Source organism: Notolepis coatsorum (genome assembly GCF_963971535.1).
Source record: "Notolepis coatsorum genome assembly, chromosome: 13".
NCBI classification, from domain to species: domain Eukaryota; kingdom Metazoa; phylum Chordata; class Actinopteri; order Aulopiformes; family Paralepididae; genus Notolepis; species Notolepis coatsorum.
Window position 1 is genome coordinate 127,031,654 of NC_140177.1, and position 21,952 is coordinate 127,053,605.

A 21,952-nucleotide genomic window follows, 5' to 3' on the forward strand; every position below is an offset into this window, starting at 1 on the left:
TTACTCTTGATCAAACAAAGATGAATGTCCCTATTGGGATTAATAGTGTGCAATAACTTGCTTTTTTACCAAACTTCACTTAAAACAAATAAAAGGTGCCTCTTGATCATCAAACAAGAATGAATTTCCCTATTGGGATTAATAAAGTGCAAATCTAACCAAACATTACTTTTTGTAAAATAAAAGGTGATTTCTTTTTTGTTGGAAAATCGATTTAAAATTTTCAAAATCGTCCTAAATCATTCATTCGAATTAATCGATAAAATCGATTAATCGCCCAGCCCTAGTTAAAGGTTAGAGAAACTATTTCAGAAATAAACATGTGGGTAAATGGAGTTCAGATGGCTTCCCTGATTGCATAATGTACCTTGAACTGTGGCTGCAGATCACCAATGATGTCCTTCCTGCCAGCCCTTTGGAAGGGGGACAGTAATAATAATACACTTTAATTGTATAGCACCTTTCATATAAAAATTGCAGCTCAAAGTGCTTTACAACAGAAAAAAGACAGGCATAAAATGAGCACATAAAGTGCAAACATATAAAATCACAGTTTTTCACATTAGGATCTAACATCCCAACAGGCCACCTTGTTTATGGTTTGATTTAATTAAAAAAATAGACAATAATAAAACGAGTAAGATAGAATAGACAGCATAAAATTGTGCAGTGAAATAAGTAGTAGAATAGAATAGACATGAAATGAGCACATAAAGTGCAGACATATAAAATCACAGTTTTGTTTACAGTGCAATAAAATAGTTCTGGATTACTGTTTAAAGTCGTCTTTACCTTCTCTGTTTTGGTATCTACCGTTTAAAACCTGACAGTCTTCTCTCCTGTTTGATGCCCACTTTGACCCTTCGAACCTCCCACTCAGGGCAAACCTCCCTCTCGGGGTGCAGTTCCTTCTCTCAGGGCGCAGTTCTAGCTAGGCCCTACACGATTAAAGCCTGTCAGTCTTTCTTCTTGCTTGATGCCCACAGTTTAATACCTGACAGTTTATAACCTGTAATAAAAAGTAGTATAGAATGGATGAGTAAAATTATGTAATAGTGCAGTGCAATAAGGTAGTTCTGAATGACTTTAACAGTTTAAAACCATCTTTACCTTCCCAGTTTGATATCCACAGTTTAGAACCCGACAGTTTTCCTTCCACTTTGACCCTTTGAACCTCCCTCTCAGGGCGCAGTTCTAGGCCTGGGTCCCCCACACAGTTTTAAAAACCTGACCGTAGGCCTGTCGCGATAAGCAATAAATAAATGTATCGCCTGATAATTAAAATTAATGCAATGATTTTGACTGGCGCGATTAATTGCTATTTGCATGTTTGTTTTAATGAGGCGGAACCAGTACCTCTTGTCAGTCACTCTCTGTGTGGGGAGGCGGGCCGCTGGTGTTACTAGAGTACAACACGGGAGCTCCTGTGAGCACCATGCGTATGTTGGGCAGTAGCAACGCTACATAGCTTAACTACATTTCTCAATAGCGTTGCTCCTTTTGAACCATGTAGCGTTCTTTGTAGTGTAGCTATTTTTAGACCGAAGTAGTTACTTGCTACTGCCCGGAGAAACTGGACTGCTAAAGATTAAAGATCTAGTGTTGATGCTATTCAATGCTATCAACATTAGCTAAATAGCTAACCAACTAAATACAATGTATAACATAGCTACAACACACAATTACATGCATCATTGTTTACAATGAACGGGTGGGGCTAGTCAAAGGACTGGACACAGGGACAAGTTAAACATGAATTAATTTATTATAACAGGTAGCTGCGCTGTCGTGCCTACGCACCACAGGGCTATTCTATTATAGACGCTTCCTCCTCATCGTTGATTGCCTGTAGTAGCTGCATCTAACGTTAGTAGCTAACGTTAAAAGTAACCTAAAGTTAGTTGTTCACTAGGGATGCCCCGATCGATCGGCCACCGATCGTTATCGGCCGATAATCAGTATAAATATGCGATCGGTGATCGGTGATGATGCTTTATTTTCGCCGAACGTCAAAACCGATCTCACTCGCTGAGTTCTTTCTCAGACACCGGTAGCTGCACACAGTGCTGCGGCGTCTGCTCCTCCCTCCAGCACCTCCCGCACGCATGTAAACACGGGTCTAGTCTAGTCTAGTGGGACGGGACGCGTCTCCCTGAGCTAACGTTAGCTACCGTTACAGAATGACCCAGTCAACTATTCACTTCCAGTCCAATACACGATGAGGCATTGTCTAACGGACGGTATCTAGCCGGCCAGCTACTGATAGCTGCTGACATCAACAAACGCTCCAGCAAGTCTAGTAGAGATGTGTATGATACCTCCGCTAGCTCACGTTAGCTGACGCCAGCTCACTGTTCAAAACAAAATGTCCCACTGAACTAAATAGTGCACTGAGGCGCTGTATCAACGTTATATAGCCGGCCAGCAGTAGCCACAGATGGCTCCTGATAGCAATGTTTTATAACACTCATTTGATGCTTATTCGAGCTGAGGGCATGTTGTTGAATGTGATCAATGGGGCCCAGCTGCAGCTCCGGAGAATCCTGGCCGTAGCTGCAGGCTACTAGAGTATAGGGTCCAGCTGCAGCTCCGGAGAATCCTGGCCGTAGCTGGAGGCTACTCGAGTACACACAGACAGTGGAGCTTGTTGCGTGGTGGCGATGTCTCGCAGATAATACAAGTACAAGTCTAATTATATAATATATATATTTAAAAAAATATAAATATTTTTAATTTTTTTTAATCAAAAACGATCGGTATCGGCCGATATGGCTCACGACGATCAGTGATCGGTATCGGTGGCAAAAAACGTGATCGGGGCATCCCTATTGTTCACCAACAATCTCAACATTTGTTTTATCATTAGCTCAAAAACACAGAACCGGACGAGACAAGTTGTCCGCTATCCGATAATAACAACAATACTTCCGCTCCGGTCGGTGGGTTTCAAAATAAAAGAGCAAAGTCTAAAACACCGGAAAAGACGTTTATTTTGTACAGCGTTTTCCTCCACGAGTACTCGAGTACATCATGTGATCAATCGATCTGGATTATTTTTGCCCATCCCTAGTTTATCCTGTGCTGAAAAGTCTCCATTCCAATAGAGATAGTATATATTTTGGTGTTTATTTGATTATTGTTTCACTGCCTTTTATTTATTACATTTCCACAGTTTTTTCCTCATACTTTATTAACATTTTGTACATGGTACCGCAAGGTACATTAATAATACAAGTACATGTTAAAAGGATGACACAAGGGGCGCCCTCGTGGCGCATACCATAGTGCAGGGGTGGCCAACCAGTCAGAGACTAAGAGCCACAAAAATGACTGTGGTACCACAAAGAGCCACACCATATACCAGCGTTTCTCAACCTTTTTTTTCAGTCACGGCACCCTTCATGTGTTTATAGGTCTCACCCTCTGGCCTCTGAAGTTGCTAATGTCTTTTTTATTTGGGCCTCACAGGGTTAACCTCTTAAGCCCGAGATATACAGTAAAAGTGTATATATATATATTTTTTTTTTAACTTAAATTTTTATTAACATTTATAGACAAACAACACTTACACAAAAATGGAACCCATAATACAACATTGTTAAACAGACATAAATAATAAAGTACAAAAAATATAATACAATTGTAATACCCTAAAAAATAAAATCAGAAAATGCTAACTAAGTCAAAAGTGTGTGACATGGGTTCAGAGACCCTCCTTGAACCTCTTTCCTCCTTTACCCTTCGCCCTCTTGTGATGCATTTGGTTCTTCCTCTGTGATGTCGTTTTCGTTCCCCTTGTAATCCTCCCACTTTCCCCATCTTTCTCCAAATTTCTCTTCCTGTAACCTCAGCATGTGTGTTATCCTCTCCATATCCTGTATCTCCTCCACTATTCCTACCCATTTTGCTATTGTCGTGGGTCTTCTTTGTACCACAGTCTTGTTATTGCTTTTCTGGCCGCTATCAACATTATCTTTATTAAATATTTGTCCCCCCCTTGTATTCCCTCGTGTGTCAGGTCTCCTAAGTAAAGCACCAGTCCTGTTTGTGGTACTGGTAACCCGTATCCTAATATTCTGATCATTGCCTCCCCTATCTCCTCCCAATACCCCTTCAGCTTCTGACATCCCCAGAATATGTGTGTGTGTGTGATTTGCCCCCTCCTTCCCACACATCCTCCAGCATGCTCTTTGTGTTGGTGCATATTTTCCCAAAAGTGTATATTTTCAGCATCCATCTCTGCTTATTTTTAAAGCAAACTACAAAAAAATTCTCATCCAAAAGTAGTAGATAGATAACAGGTCATACATGTAGGTATGTATTTGGTTATGTGGGTAGGTTTGTAGGCAGTTGGGTGGGTTGTTATATATTATTATGTACACAGTATATGCATGTATGTACTGTGTGTATGTATGTTTGTATTAACACGAATCTTTTAATGTATTCTGGTATTTTATAATATGCATATTTTTGTATTTTTGTATGTTTGATTTTATAAAACGGGGGACGTTCTTGATAAGCCTCTAGGCTTCTAACTTCTCCTTCACAATCGTTATAACTTATTATGTATTGTTTTTACTTCTGTTTAACTGTGTTAATAAACAAACAAACAAACAAACAAACAAACAAACAAACAAACAAACAAAAATGCTAAATTATAATGATAAAAAAAAAAGGATGACACAAAAAGCCAGACAGAGGGCTTGTTTCCAGTTTCAGTTTGTTCTATAATAAACAATCAAACTGAGCATTTTTTGCCTGCCTATTTGTTTGGTGGAAACTTGATCATGAAGTTAATTAAAGTTGTGCCGATGTAGCTAGCTATTTTTGCCATGTTGCTTGTAGTGTAGCTTGCTACATTTCTCTGGGGATAGCTATTGTTGTAGTTGAGCTATATTTAAATCGAGAGTAACTGGTAGTGTAGCTTACTACATTTTCCAAGTAGCTTGCCCATCACATAATCCGCGAGCCACAGTAAACAAACGCGAGCCACAGTTAGGGTGACCAGGTGTCTAGGGTTGGGCATCGTTTGGATTTGAACGATTCCGGTTCCGATTCACCATTTCGATTCCTGTTCTAAACGATTCTCGGTTCCAATTCTTTGAGGTGCAGGTCAAAACAGGTCACAGCTTATTTAGCAGGAGAATCTTTTTTTTTTCTTTTTTAAATCTAAAAGAAAATGTCATACTATTCACATTGTCAGTTGACTTGATAGTTTAATTTGGTTGCTGTACTACTGTAACTAGGGTATTAATTAACAAAGTAAAAAAAAAAAAAAAAAAAATTGAATCTAAATGCAAATATGTTACTTCCGGTTCCAGAACCGGTTCCTATTAGAACCGGTTTTCGGTGCCCTACCTACAGGTGTCCCGCTTTTGGTTGTACTGCACAGCCATTTGACCTAATGTCCCGCGTCCTGCATATTGATAGGATGTCCTTCTTTTCGAAGCAAAAAAATAAACATGGGTCTAAAAGCCCCTTCCTACAGTAAACCTAGCAACCCGCCTCTTGTCCACACACATTGCTCTGCTCGTTTTATCATTGCTCTCACAGAGATAAAACTGGGAACGAGGTTACTCTGCTTGTGACGCTACCTCATATCGCAGATCTGATTGGTTAGGTAGTAATTTAGGATATTTAAAATGTCTTCCAATGTTAAATAAAAGTTTATTGCACTTTGAAACTGTTTCCTTGCATTATTATGCTATTATTACATTAGTAAAAAAAAATAAAAAGGTTAATTGAAAACTTTTAGGAAATACATTTCTCAAAAAAAGAAACTCTCAAAACCGCAATAATATCACTTATCGCAATAATTTCTGGGACAATTAATCGCCCAGCAAAATGTGTTATCGTGACAGGCCTACCTGACCGTCTTTCTTCCTGCTTGATACTCACACAGTTCGATACCTGACAGTTTAGAACCTGTAATAAAAGAGTAAAATTGTGTAATCAGTACAATCGGCAGCGGAGGGTATTAAACGGCTATGGTGGTACGTTTTTGTACCCAAACTAGAGTTGCAAATTGTAAGCACGTTCCTTACTCGATCATTGATAACGTTAACGATCAATTAATCGATTAATTGTAACACAAAATACCCAATTTACCAAACAATAACACTTATTTGATTGATGCAACATTGCATGGCATATGAAACATATAAATGTAGAGGCATAGACATATTAAAACACATTTGTGTCGGGCGGTTAGGTGGCGTAGCGGAGATTGCGTTAATACAATTGGCTGTATTAGAGGGTGGGAGAAGCTGGCGGGGTGGGTCCGGGTCGTTGTAAACAGCGACTCCTACAGTTCGGTCGGGGCGCCTGCTAAGCGCGGATAGGACCTAAGTGTGATCCTTCCACACGCTACGCCCTCTCAGGGAGGATCCGCGCTGCCAGGTGAAAAGAAGCGGTTGATTGGCTGGACGTGTGTCGGAGGAAGCACGTGATAGCCTCCACTCTCCCAGATGATCTGACGGGGGGGTATCTGACTCGCGTTGGCATATGACTAGCATTGGGATGGGAGAAAAATCGGAGGAAAAAGATCAAAAAAAAAAAAACACATTTGTGTCTTAAAAAAAATCAAAAGAATGTATTTAACAAATTCAAAAAAATTCTAAACATGGTTTTATATTAACTTAACCTCTTAACAGGCACTCAGAAAAGTGGCAATTTGTTTTACTTGAACTTGAGGACTGCATACTTTTTTTGCAAAGCTTTATACTTTATGCTTATAGCACATGCATAAGCCTGGTCTCTTTTTAAAGATAACATTCCATCTTATGCAAAATGCAAACTTAGTGCTAATGAAATAGAGTAACAGAGATCTGAACTTGAGTTGAATTTGAACTTGTGTACTCGCATTTTGCTGTAGTGGTTGTAATATCCAAAATAAATAAATAAAGGGTATAAGCTGGAAAACACTGCGGATCCATAGCCTGACGTCTTATGTAGTTCAGAAATGGCTCTTTGAGAGAGATCCGGGTAAACCGTGCGCCAAAATAAAAGCTTCCAGAATTCCATTTCCACGGCCAATGTCGGCCATTCATTCGAATGTCGCATGTTCGAGTAAATCCTTAACGATCAATCAATCGATCTTCGATTAATTGTTAACATCCCTAACCCAAAAGTTCCTGCTGTGCTTCTGTCCTCAGGCTAAGTTCCTGCTGTGTTTCTGTCCTCAGACTAAGTTCCTGCTGTGTTTCTGTCCTCAGGCTAAGTCCCTGCTGTTCTGCTGCTTCTGTCCTCAGGCTAAGTTCCTGCTGTGTTTCTTCTGTCCTCAGGCTAAGTTCCTGCTGTGTTTCTTCTGTCCTCAGGCTAAGTCCCTGCTGTGTTTCTTCTGTCCTCAGGCTAAGTTCCTGCCCCACAGTGGAGACTCCACCCTGGCCATGTGCGCTCGAGACGGACAGATCCGAGTGGCTGAGCTCTCTGCCACCCAGCGCTGCAAGAACACCAAGAGGGTCGCACAGCATAAAGGGGCCGCACACAAGGTGTGTGTGTGTGTGTTACATCCCAATATCTTTGTTCCCCCAGTGTTTGTTTTTGTCTCCATCTTGTTTCCTCCCTTCAGTCAAAACCTTTGTACTCTACCTTCGTCCCTGCCATTCCTGCCCCTCCATTGGTGGACTACTTTGCAACACCTCACCGATTGGTCGGTGGGTTTCAGGATCCCTGGTGGAGTACACAGGTTTTGACTGAAGGGAGGAAACAAGATGGAGACTAAACAAACACTGGGGGAACAATGACATTGGGATGTAACATTGTGTGTGAATTGTGGCTTTAGTACAGGTGATGTATAATGTTTAGCTGTAAGCCAGGTGACAAACTGTGTGTGTGTGTGTGTGCATGCATTCCAGCTGGCCTTGGATCCAGACTCCCCCTGTTCCTTCCTGTCCGCTGGAGAGGATGCTGTGGTGTTTGGTATCGACCTGCGCCTCGACCGGCCCGCCAAGTGAGTGATGGAACACACACACACACGCACACACACGCATGGTAATAATAATAAACTTTATTTATATAGCACAAAAAAAAGAGGTGTTGCTAAGGGCTTTACGAAAAACAAATTAGTATACAAATTAAACCAATGAAATGTAAGAATACGAATGATAAGATTACTTAAAAACAAGAATAACGGGATAAATAGAACAAGTTCAAGAAAACGTGAAAGATGAAGCTGGTTGGAATGTTTTTTTTGTGATGATTTGCTAACCTGGGCCCTATTCCCCGTACCTGGCTAACTGAGTTAGCCGGATAATTTTCAGCATAGCTTGACTTAAGCCAGACATTTCCGTTCCCCGATGTCGGATTTTCTAAGTCGCTATGGCAACAGATCGAAAAGTTTTAACCTGCTCCGTAGCAGGGTTAAGTTCAGTTAGCTGGATAACCTGCATGGCCACACCCTCGCAAAGAAATGCCAGCTCGCTTCCTGAAATAATTATCACAGTGTAGATCCCATTATACCATTCTGAATTATGTTTTTGTGCTTCGTTTTCCTAGAGGGGGCTTTTGAAATGTAAAATAATAGACTTAAAATGCTGATACTAAATGTACTTTGTCCTAAATAATGCACGTCATAGTTATACGGATACGGCGCTCGCGATCGCGACAGTTATTTTAACACATTGACCGCCATAAACGGCGTACGACGGGTTTGCTGGTCATGCGAATTCTGCCAAGCCACGGCGTACGACGTTATTGAGATCATATTTAATTTTTTCGCCATGGTATTCATAATTCCACCACCCAGCCTCTGCTGAGACAGTGGGACTCTGCACAACAGTGCAACGCTTCAATACCGCCGCCTGGTGGATGATCGGGCGAGTTACAACCGGAAATGGATCTGGTGATCTCGGTGCATCTGGGAAATCCGTCCGGCAGTCACATATTGTTGCGGGACTCTAGACACACATCCGTGTATATGGATCGCTGCCATAACTCAATAATCGATATGATTTGGCCGTTTATTGTGCCATACAAACCGGAAATGGATCTAGTCGATCAACGTCAAATAAGTGGGATCTTTTTCCTCCAGTATCATCGGCGAACGGTAAGAGGACAGTAACGTTATTTTCAAGGCGATTTGTACATTTCTTTATTTACAAACCATCTGATCAATAAATCAACCCATACTACATAAAGCATTTACTGACTATCACGGAATTATAAACGACCCCCCCCCCCCGTTCATCCGCGCATGATGAGTCATAACGTTTAGGATCATGTACAGTTGAAATTTTTTATATAGCGTGTATCGGCAACAAACGGCAGTTGATAATCTATATATGCGTTTATGCTTATAACTCACGTTCTAGGAATTACTGCAGAAAACGATGAAAACATACTTATATTCTAGACGGTATTTTTGCAATAATCTATGAATGAAAAAGTATAACGTTCCTACATCCTGAACGATAGATAATCGATGTTGAATGGGCCATAGTAATGTCAATTTAGCAATACAATTTTTAAAAAGTTATAGCTCTGCAAAGAAGGTGAACATCTCCATAGGCTTAGACTGGTGGCAGTGATCATACATTGATGGATAGAAGCGTGGCAGTCAATGTGTTAATAACGGACTAAACGGATCATTGCCAATGTGAATCCCGTGGGGATATTTTTAATGAATGAAACCTATCGGGCGTTTGGCTCTGATTAGTTTAATATTCTTCGCTGTGTATTTGCTTAACGGAGCGTCCGGATTGTTTGAGCATAGCATCTATGCGTGGATTGTGGATATGAATTATGAGGAATCTGAATCTGTGGAGTGTTTAATTGTATCACTGTCACTGTGACAGTGTCACACGTTATTGTGATATTCTAACTGGGTTTAAAATATATGAGGAGATGCGCTGTTTGATGGATTTGATGACGTGACGTGACTTGATAAATTGAATGAGCCTTTGACGTTTTTGATGAATGAATTTGAGAAAATGCGTTTATCTTTTCAAGCACTGTTATCTGATGATGAACATGAGGTGTCACTGGTATAAACCAAAGGGTAATCAATTCAATGCATGTAGAGCTGCCGCGGTATTGATGTTTTCCTTACCGCACAAATTTGCGAAATATTTCCTACCGCTGCAGTTATTACCGCACGCACACAAAAAAAAAATAAAAAAGTTTGAATGCATTTTTTTTGTAGTCTACTCTTTATAGCATATAGCCTGCCTCTAGTCTAAATGTCTATCTTTAGAGGATGACTTTGCATCATGAATATTGTTTGGGATTCGGCAAGCACGCATTCGTTATTGAAAGTGAAACACGGATTCGAAGTCTCCCCTCTGGTCGTGCGCCGTTCACTCTGTGTCGCGGGCAGGAGTGGTAGCAGGGGTGGTAGCGGGCAGGGGTGGTAGCGGGCAGGGGTGGTAGCGGGCAGGGGTGGTAGCGGCGTGCCCGGCGGTTAAAACCTAATACGCGCTTGCCGATTGGTGGTAACACACTGCAGGACGCTCCAACGTGTGACGCGTCTCTCTTATGACCAATCAGTGGTCTGCAGTGTTTCACGTGACTTTTCTGGTACCCAATAGGGTCGCTTGGAACCTCGACAGAGGAGTAGGGTATATCTGCAGAGCCGCAAGCCCAACGAGAGCAGGGTACTTTATTATTATTATAAAAAACAGCAGTGATGCGGTATTCAGCCTAACTCTGCGGTGGGCGTGATGTAACAGCGATACCGCGGTAATCGCGCCAGCTCTAAATGCATGTATGGATTATGTCAGAAACAGATTAAAACCTTATTAATAGTGTAACTGCAAGCCTCCCTCCAAGCCTCTCTTTGGGAACCATGTATTTATATAGTACATAATACCTAAGCACATACAGTACAGATATCCTCATAATATAATTCGTATCAATTAGATATACTATTTGGGCTTGTTTTTATCCTTATTCTGAAAGAGTTGAACTAATTGTTTTCGCTAGCAAGATCTCATTTGATTACCGTACTTTTCGGACTATAAGCCGCACCTTTTTTCCCCATTTTTCGACCCTGCGGCTTATATAACTGTGCGGCTTATATGTGACTCGACGTGACCAAACCCGAAAATGTCAAAATCGAAATATTGCTTTTTTGACTGCATTGAAATGTTATTTATCTGTTCCCTTATTTGCTAAACTTAATACAACATGTAAATGAGTTAATTCTTGTTATTTGTCCGACAGTATTGTGTCCCAATGCTAATTACATATGGTAATTAAACATTAAAACACCTGCGGCTTATAGTCCAGTGCGGCTTATATATGTACACATCATTCAATTTAGCTGCTGCGGCTTATATTCAGGTGCGGCTTATAGTGCGAAAAGTACGGTTTTCATCCCATTAAGCCTACTGCCAGCAGCACATTTAAAGAAATATAATCTGATTGATTGGGGTAATGAGGGACTTAAAATTAGCCTATAGATTATGCATTTAACTTGTCGGCGAGGCTATTGAGCCGTACTGTATTGTACCCATTCTGCAATCTGTTAATAATGTTTTAAATCAATCAATCAATCAATCAATCAATGCCGTTAGAAAATCAGGATTTCTGCTATCTTTTTAACTGAGGCGGCCGCGCGCAGTTATCCTGAGTATCAAGTCTGGTTCGAATTAACAAGACTGAATCAGCCTTCGAGGAACAGGGAAAGCGCGGATTCAAACATCAGGTTAATTGAATCTGGATAATGGGACTTTTGATCGACTTAGTTGAACCAGGTACGGGGAATAGGGCCCTGAGCTTCTCAGGTTGGACTTTCTAAAGCCCAGACAACCAGACGTCACCTCTATGCCTGAGCCTTTGTAAAAATTGAGAGAGTATATACAAACAAGTTTCTAGGGGTCTTAATAGACCACAAACTCTGCTGGAAACCCCATATAAAATATTTGTGTTCAAAGTTAGCGAGAAGTATTGGTATACTGGGCAAGACTAGATATATCCTGAATCAGAAAACTATATATACATTATATTGCACACTCATTGTACCATATCTATCATATTGTATTGAAATCTGGGGAAATACTTATAAAAGCAACTTACAAAAGATATGCACACTGCAAAAAAGAGCCATGCGGATAGTACATCACGGTAGATATTTAGATCACACAAATAGTCTGTTTGTAAGCAGTCAAACATTAAAATTCATGGACTTAATCAAATTCAAATCTGCACAAATGATGTTTCTGGCAATAAAAAACTAATTACCAAGCAACATTAAAAAAATGTTCACGGCTAGAGAGTGTTTATAATTTTAGAGGGACATTAGCTTTAAAGCAACCTACGGTACGTACAACTCTTAAAAGTATGTGCATTGCAGTTTGTGGGGTATCACTCTGGAATGGTCTGGATGCGAATATAAAATTAAGCAAAAATATCAATACATTTAAAGGTAGCTATAAACAAGCACTTATGGACACGTATAAGAGAGAGGAGCTTGAGCAGTAATGTGAACCTATTATTTTTTCTCATTTGGATATTTGGATATATAAAAAACTGTACTTTTATTTTATTTTTTATTATTTGTTATAATATTTTTATTTTTATTAAATTATAATGTCAAATATTGTAAGGAAGGGGCAGGGCTTGATAAGTTGTTTTACTTCCCCCTGTTCCTTTTCGAACACTTATTGTATGGAAATAGTCTTTGACTATTTACCTTTTTGTTTTTTAAACTTGTTTTATGTTTCCATGTTCGAGACAAATAAAAATCAAATCAAATTCCTGAGCCTTTAGCCACATGCATCTGCCAAGTCACCTTTATTCCTGAGCCTTAAGCCACATGCATCTTCCAAGTCACCTTTATTCCTGAGCCTTAAGTTTAGCCACATGCATCTGCCAAGTCACCTTTATTACTGAGCCTTAACACATTGTGTGCCACGCCCTTTTCGTGCCCCATCTATTCACTGCCACGCTTTAAAAGATAGGAGTCCGTCACCTTGTTTGTAGAGCCATAACTATATTCTATATCGGCGGTTCTCAAACTACGGGTCGCGACCCGAAGTGGGGTCGCGGGTAGGTGACAGTGGGGGGGGGGGGCATTGAATTTTTTTTTAAAACTCCGATAGAGTTTTCCACCCGGCAGCTGTCATGTCTCGCCCCATCATCAACGGAGGCTGACGCACAGTATTCCAATACACATCTCACTTCATCCTGCGCATATATAATTGCGGGTGGGGGCCGGGGGTCTGGTCTTTTGTGTGTAACCTGGACTCGCAATGGATAGGTTTGTTGTCGGATGCGGTGCCGGTTGGTCGCGATGAAATGGGCTCTGCGCATAACCAGCTGCTATAGTGAGGTGGCTCTCGAGGCAGAGTATTAAATCGCCTTTTTTAACTCTGAGAAGAAGCGCAGATTTTCCTTGCAGCAACCCATTGGCAACAACCTATTGGCAGAGAAATGTGCTGATAATGAGCTGGATTACGAAACTCCGTTAGTGACACTCCAGGTTAATCATTTTGGGGTAATTCGTCTTTCGTGTGACGAGCTACTGAAAGTAAAGTTCACTGGACATGGACGTTCTGGATATCAGTCCGGAACGAGTACCCAGTGTTGTGTAATGCTGCGCTGGGAAAGCTTGTCCCCTTCTCATCAACATACCTCTGTGAGGCTGGATTTTAGTAGCAGCGGTTCTCCGCCAAAGTGCACGTGAGCACATTTTCTTTTCATGTTCTGGCAACATATTTTGGCTAAATATGCCTCGTTTTATAAATGTGTATACAGAAACAATTCTGTTGCTTTTGTTGATAATATGAATACATTTCATTGATAACATAGTGCTGTAATAAATATGCATGATCAAGTTCAACAATGTGTGCTTTTATTTTGATAGTCCTTATTTCCAAGTTGAAATTACGTGATACATTAAGTGTGGGGTCGCCAAAAAAAATCCTAAATAGAATGGGGTCGTGGTATAAAAAAGTTGAGAACCCCTGTTCTAGGGGCGGCTGGGTGGCGTAGCGGAGATTGCGCTCGTCACTAATGCAAGAGACTCCGGTCTCGAATCCCGGTGTCAGCATTGCCTGCGGCTTGGGCCAGTCGTCATACTATCTCAATTGACAGAGGTAGCGGGTGGAAAGTCGATGGGTGGGGATTGGACGTTGTGGACAGCGACTCCTACAGGTTGGTTGGGTGACGCCTGCACAGCAGAGACAGGAAGTATCTGGGGCAGCGTGAGCCTCCCACGCGTTACTTCTTGCCACTGAGAGTCCGCGCTGTCTGGTGAAAAGATGCGACAGGCTGCCTCCTCGTGTACCGGAGGGGACACGTGATGCAAGGCTTCTATCCTCACTACAGCCGACCAGTGGGAGGCATAGTCTAGCAACGTTCAAGGGAGGGGAGGGGAGAATTGGCAATACGAAATTGGGATGGGAGGAAAATAAGGAGAACAAGTGGATAAAAAAAAAAAAGAGAACCCCTGTTCTATATTATAGCTATGGATACTACTATGGTAATTTGACAGTGACTTTCTTCCGGTCAAGATGCAAAAAAGAGATAATTTTTCCATGCATACATTCGCGCGTTATACCATGGTTAATATAAGTGTTTTTAGATCGGTCTGGCGTAATTCCCGAAATGCTGAGGAATAGCCTTATGCGTGTATTATACTATAACCGTTGCCGTTTCTTGCCTGGACCCGCTATTATTCTCATCAAATCTATATCATAGGTATTATGTTTCATCATGAATGCATGACTGATGCTTCGATTGTCGCCAACGGCATACGTTTGGATCGAGGTGAAGACATGCTTGGATCAACGCAAGATTGATATCATATAGCCCTTACCTTGCTTGACTAGGATGTACCCCAAAAAGAATATTCCAATTATCTGATCGCGATTCCCAAGTATTGATGTCATCGTGTCGCCAACATAATCCACCACACATCATGCATCGGGAGCATTTGATTCTTCTCAATCCGACCGTTATAACTGCTCCCCTTGCACACACAAAAAGCGACTGAGACATTAGATCGACGCACAGGCCAAGATACAAGGTTTCAAAGGGTGCTCGATACCGCTGTCTAGCTGGATGCGGCCGGTATTGCACTTTGGCGACCTCAGACCCATTCCATATGTTAACACCAGGCTCCCTGGATGGATAATGAATAAAAATATCAAAAAAAAGGAAAAACGATCAACGGCCCAGAAACGTGTTAACACGTGATTGGCACCCAATGTGTTAAGTTTAGCCACATGCACCTGCCAAGTCACCTTTATTACTGAGCCTTAAGACGCATGCATCTGCCAAGTCACCTTTATTACTGAGCCTTAAGACTCATGCATGCTTAATGTTCTTAAAGAAACGCCAACATTGTAGGAAATGCACTTACCGTCTAGAGTCGGATGATAAGTCAGGGGGCTTTCTCACTAACTATTCTGGGTCGAATCACAGCCCGATCGCACCAGAAAAGGGTGTGTCCGTCCTACTGAGAACGCTCCCCCCCCCCCTGTCCCCGGGGACGCTGATTTGCTCCAAACCTGGACCGCTGAAATAGGTGGTTCCGGGTGCGCGCCAGTGGGAGCGGGGGGCGTGGTGTACGAGCTTGTACCAAAACACAGGAGAGGCTTGCTGTATCAACTAGCTGACACACAACGTCATTACTGTAATGCTTTCATGCTTGCTTGAATTTTGGGCAGATAAAAACATACAGCAACAACTGGACAATACCCACAAAAACTATATTTATGGGCAATTTGGCGAGTTCAGACCTCAACCAAACAAGCATGTTGAGCCTCACGGCTCAGTGGATGAAAACATGAAGCCACGTTACAAGCACAACACTTCCTAGCCCCTTCCGTGACTGCGATGTGCAAGCCAGGGGCTTTTGAATACGCAGTCACTCGCAGCTCCATAGTAGCCAGGCTAATTTGGACCACCAAACACTGCTTAAAAGCTCGGGGTGGGTCCGAAATACATCAGATATAAAGCCCCTGGCTTGCACATCGCAGTCACGGAAGGGGCTAAAGACTTCCCTGGCTCGCATTAGGCCTGGCAACTTTTTTTGCCATTGCTATGTCTACTATACATTGGTTTCTTGTTCGAATGCATTTATTTCTATAGACCAGTGGTGCCCAACCAGTTGGCCGTGATCGACCGGTAGATCAATGACATGCAATATAATTGATGCGAGCAATGGGCTAATGTTAGCTGCTAACTAGAAATAAATAGGCTAGCGTTAGCTTAGCGTTAACCCTGGAAAACGCTCAAAGTGGACTCCACGACACCAGTTCCATTCGTGAGAAAGGGGGGTGGGTTATATTGACATGGCTTGACAACAGAGGTTCAAATATAACTTCATATTTATTGGTTATTTGTTTCTTTATATCCGCATCCAGTTTCCACCGCCGTGTGTTAAAACTCTTCCTGTGTTGACGTTCGAGCATGACATCATCGCCTACGGCAAGCTTACACGGTCAAAACGCAAACCGTAAACAAAACCGAGAGCGCACCAAGACTGCAGTGTGTACACAAACTAGAGGGGGGAGAGGGAGGGGGGAAGTTCGCACCCAAGGACGGAGCGAGGACGGAGCGGAGCTGGTTCGACCCCGAATGGCAGTGAGAAAGCCCCCTTAGATACCAATTTCTATAAATTAAGCTATCTGGCTGCAAGCTAGCCTAGCATAGCACAAATATTTCTTATTTCTTTATTTAACCAGGTTTGGCCCATTGGGATCCAAGATCTCTTTTACACGTATTAATTTTGGCAGCTATTTTAGTTTTAGTCTTAGTCATGTGTCAAGTGCTCCTTTTGCGTTTTCATCATATTTAGTCATCTGCATTTATTTTTCGTTTAGTCAGTTTTAGTCAACTAAATGTCTGAGCATTTTAGTCTTAGTCTCGATTATTTCTTTTTTCTTTTTTGTCTAGATTTAGTCGCAGAAAACTGATGATTTTTGTCTAGTTTTCGCTAATGAAAAAAAGGCTTTTTATATTGTAAATAATGCAACTATTTATTAAGTATAGTCTAGCCAAAACCCTATCAGCTGATTCACAATAAATTCAGTAGAAGGCTAGAAGCTCAATAGTAACCAAACATTCCTTGAAATGGTCAATAGATTCAGAAATAGTCAGACATGGAATGGAACATATTCTGATTTAAATTGCTTTTTTCTTTTTTTCTTTACCAACAAAGCAACATTAGGTTAGTGTAAATACACAGTACACACTGATTGCAATTCTCACTGGGACCTACTGTACAAATTTCACACACATCACACACACATTCCCTTTTGTCCCTCTAGTCGTACCGTAGATAGCTGACATCACTTTAAACTTAAAATGGCGGCCCCCATCAGAGCATTCGGCTAATAACATTAGCTTAGCGAACCTGCCAGTGCATTTCTATGTGCATAAAGTGTGGTAACAAAATATCACAGCCCCTAAGACCGGGAGCGTTCTAACTCTACTGAGCATGTACCCAACATTATATGAAAAATAAAAAGTCATTACGATGTTTTAGTGCACTTCAAGCGCTAAAGGGATTCATAACTTATAGCAGGGTCAATCTCAGTGTTAGTACTTGTCTGTTTCTTTTCATACCAACATTACCTTTTTAAGTGAACGTGGTCTTGTCCTTGTTGTATCCATGTGTAATGTTGATAGTAGTGGGTGCACACCGATGAAAGAGAGTGTGTCTGGGATATAGGTCCCGACTCCCAGGCTATTAGCCTAGCCATCCTCTCAGCCTCCGTCGTCTTAAATGCTATGTTCTTTTGGTAGAACTGTTCGGCTGCTTGCAGGAGTGTTGAGAGAGTAGCAGATTCCGTTCATGGTTATTGGTATAAGCTGTAGTCACGAGAGACCTGGGACGCGGTTTTTAGCCTCACGTATGTAGCTTGGCTTTTAGTAGGGGTGGGACGATACATTGATCCAGATCGATATATCGATCTATTATCAATAATCAAATAGGATCGATGCAACGTAAAAAGATCGATTCATATTGCGATACTCTTATTTTGAAAATCCGGCGACGTCATATCCGCCCCGCGGCCAGTGTTGTGAAACTCCGTTTAGCTCTGTACAGCAGAGCAGCGCTAGGGAGCCTCTATTTTGAGACCCGATATCAGTCTGTGCAGTTTTTTTCCCCGCAACGGGTCAAATGCATCTAACATGCTTTGCATCGTCGCCATTCTTTTATGCCCACGTCGCGTGGGCAGACCTAAATTAACGTTACATTAGCTGCTTAACCCTTTAATCGCCAATGACGTTTTTAGACGTCATTCCTCGCCATGCGTAATCTGCCAAATGACGTTTTACAGCATCTTTGAGATCAATATTTAAAAAATCTGTCATGGCAATCATATTTCACCCACGGAGACTTGACTGGTGCTGTAGATCTCCTCTCAACTCTCCAACGGTTCAAGACCGCCATCTGGTGGCCGATCGGCGAGGTGCCAAAACCGGAAGTGAGCGGCCGGAAGTGGTGCTCACCCATATTTCGTCCGGCCACTCGCTATCGTTCGCGGGACTCCATCTTGATACACTGGATATCGATCCGTTGCCAATAACTCGATAAACAACATGATTTGGACGTATATAGTATTATACAACCTGGAACTGGACCAACTAGATCGACATCCCATAATAACGATCTTTTTGCTCCACGCTGATCGCCCAACGCTACGAGGAAGCTGCGGTGAGTTTCAGCATGTTTGATTATTCTTATACATACAAACTGCTCTGATCTATATATTACCCATACTACATAAATGATTTAACGTCGGCCACGGACTTATAAACCCCCCCCCCCCCCTCCGGTCACCAGCAGATGATGAGGCATGACGTTTAGGACCTTGTACAATTGAAATTTTTTATCTGACGTCAATCGGTATCAAACTACATTTGATGATCTAATATATGTATTTATGGCTATAACTCACGTTCTATGGAATGCTGCAGAAAACGATAAAAACATATTTATACATTAGACCATATTCTAGTATGAATGTGTGAATGAAAAAGTAGAACGTTGCTACATCCTAAACGATAGATACTTGATGTTGAATGGGCCATAGTAATGTCAATTTAGCAATACAATTTAAAAAGTTATAGCCCTGCAAAGAAGGGGAACATCTCCATAGACTTACAGTGGTGGCAGAGAAGGGATTAAGATCAGAATAATCTCTGGCAGATAAAGGGTTAAGCTAACTAAACTAAGAGAGAGAAACGGAGAGAGGAGAGTGGAAGGACGAGGAGGGGCGGGGGCATTCTGTCTCTGTGTGTGTGTGTATGAAAATACCAGATTAAGTCAGGAGTATTATTATATTGATATTATTTACTGAGGATGGACAGATAATGTTGATATTTAAACATGATCATCATGCAACATAAAACAATTGTAGGAACGGTTTGGGAGAGGAAGGGGTTTTAGCTTGCGTGTTGTGAGGTCCAAAACATTTTACTTAAAGTTTAAAGCTTGGGCGCCCCAGTGGTGAACCACATAGCGCGCTCAGCCGCGACACGGCCGACCCGGGTTCGACTCCCGAACCAGTCGTTATTTGCCGAATGTCTTCCCCCCACTCTGTCTCCCATTCCTCCTCTGTCTCTCTCTACTGGACTGCCCAGTAGCAATAAAGCGATAAAACGCCAAAAAAAAAATCTTTCGAAAGTTTAAAGCTCAATATAACGTGGCACTTTACAGTGAACAGGAGGTCTATTTGTATTAAAAACAATAGATTGTTTTTCATTTAAATGTCTGGAAGAGCTCAAAAATAAAAACGTCAATTGATATTTCCGTAGCCTTTTTTTTGTTGATTTAAATGTGACTGATAGTGTTAAATGGGCACATAATATCGTCTCATATCGATCGCAGGCACCTGAATCGAATCGTATCGTGGCAGACTTTGTGATATCGGCAAATATCGTATCGTTGTCCAAAGAATCGATATCGTATCGTATCGTGATGAAACTGGTGATTCCCACCCCTAGCTTTTAGCCATAAACGCTGCAGAGCTTAACCCGGAAACGGAAATGGGAAATAATAACGTGAATTATTCTAAAAGTTATAATTATTTTGTCTCATCTTGTTTTAGTCAACATAAATTAAGAGAGAATTGGTCATGGTTTTTGTAAATAAAATTTGTGTCCTCAGTTGTGGTCAACGATATTTAATTAACTATTTAGTTACGTTAGCGTCACATGGTCTTCAATAACGTGATGTCACGTCTCGTTGTCGTCATGAAAAAAACCTTAAGTCCTAATTTTCGTTGACAAAATTAACACTGTTTACAATAAACACATAGACATTAACCCATTCTGTGCCAATCACGATGATAGTCGGCTTAACTCGCCATTGCTTGCGTGCCAATCACGAGTATAGTCGGGTTTTAATCGTTATTTCTTTTATTAGCGATATCCATTCATTTTCATCCATCCAACCTGATGTTATCGTTGGGAATGGGTCTGAGCTCGCAAAAGGGCAAATACCGCCACCTATCGTCTCCCGGATGGTATTGCACATCATTGGATTGGATTGGCTGGGGATGTGCATCAGAAAAAAAACTCCAGTCCGGGTTTCCCTTCTCGGGCATGCAGTCCGGGTTTCCCTTCTCGGGCATGCAGTATCATGTTACCACATTGACTGGGGAGGCTGGGAGCAGCGTGGATTATGTGTTTTGCAATATAACGTTGGATCAATGGACGCGATCGATATTTGGAATGGCGATCGGGAATTTGATTAATCTTTTTGCAGAACATTTGATGTGAGGTAAGGACTCTTATGTTACCAGTCTTGGGTTAATCAGATGTTCCTTTCACCGCCATCGGAGCGTGTGTGTGCGTGCTGTTGGCGCGGAGCAAGACACGGATAAGGACACATACTATCGATAATCTAGCGTTTATTTGAAAACTATTCATAAATCAGCCGAAAAATGACAGTGTTTTGTGTATTCCACTAAAGGGCTATTATTGTGTCTTTCTCTGGAATTACTAGAAATCTCTAAAACTATACTTGTATTCAAAACGGTATAAAACGGAAATGTACCATGAAAAAACAATCCCTTTCATACATGTTGACTGCAAGCAAGTCATTGATAAGCGATGGGTATATTAGACCCATAGCCATACTTTAAGATATAGTTTAAGCGTTCGCAAATATCCCCGTCCTCCCATTGATTAAAGCGCTGGCCTACAAGCCCTAATTTGGCCATATCCGGCCGGCTCTGAATGTGTTAAAGATAAAAAATAACATTACAAAATGACAGATAAAACATTTGCACACAGAAAAGCTGGTTACAATAGGCTGCTTCACGTAACCTTAAATACACTCAGGGTTTCCAAGCTTTGAATCTTAACCCTTTCACTGCCACACGACAGAAGGTTAACCCTGTTACTATCACACAACCGACGGTCGCCAACTGTCGTAAAGGGTTAACCTGTCGTGTGGCAGTGAAAGGGTTAACCGGCTGTTGTGTGGCAGTGAAAGGGTTAACCTTCTGTGTGTCGTCGCAGTGAAAGGGTTAAACCGTTTTGGTAGTGCGGCAGTGAAAGGGTTAAGATCAGACTGAAGGTTGTTCCCAGTAGTAGGTGCCGGAAAACCTAAAAGCTTTCTTTCCCATTTCTGTTCGGACTTTGGGAACAATAAAGTGCAGAAAGTCCTTCGACCAGAGATTGTAATTTCCATCGTTCAAATTGAAAAGTAAATTGGTACCATACCAAGAATGGCCTTGTAAACCAGAACCAGACTGAGCCGGCACCAGAGCATGTGAGCGGAGCGGGTGGATTTTGAAGTGAGCGCGGAGTGGGCTTTAAAATGGGTCAGAGTGACTCCGGAGCGAGAGCTCTCCTCCGCTCCGAGCCTCTCCCAGCCGCTCAGTGCCACAGGACCTGCCGCGCGCCACACACCCGCAAACGGGAGATTGAAAGAGAGAGAGAGAAAAAAAAAACACACAAGCTGCCGCGCGGACTCTCATCAGAGAGAGAGAGAGAGAGAGAGAGAGAGAGAGAGAGAGAGAGAGAGAGAGAGAGAGAGAAGAGAGAG

General features: G+C 41.8%; 1 protein-coding gene across 2 annotated transcripts in view; it reads left to right on the plus strand.

Annotated features, from left to right (window-relative positions):
- Positions 1-21,952, plus strand: part of dcaf8 (DDB1 and CUL4 associated factor 8) — a 78,207-nt gene that overhangs the window by 25,638 nt on the left and 30,617 nt on the right. For both annotated transcript variants that reach the window (XM_084328045.1, XM_084328046.1), the window contains 2 exons: positions 7,350-7,490; positions 7,857-7,951. In XM_084328045.1, coding sequence (XP_084184171.1) covers positions 7,350-7,490; positions 7,857-7,951 — 236 coding nt within the window. The remainder of the gene's footprint in view (positions 1-7,349; positions 7,491-7,856; positions 7,952-21,952) is intronic.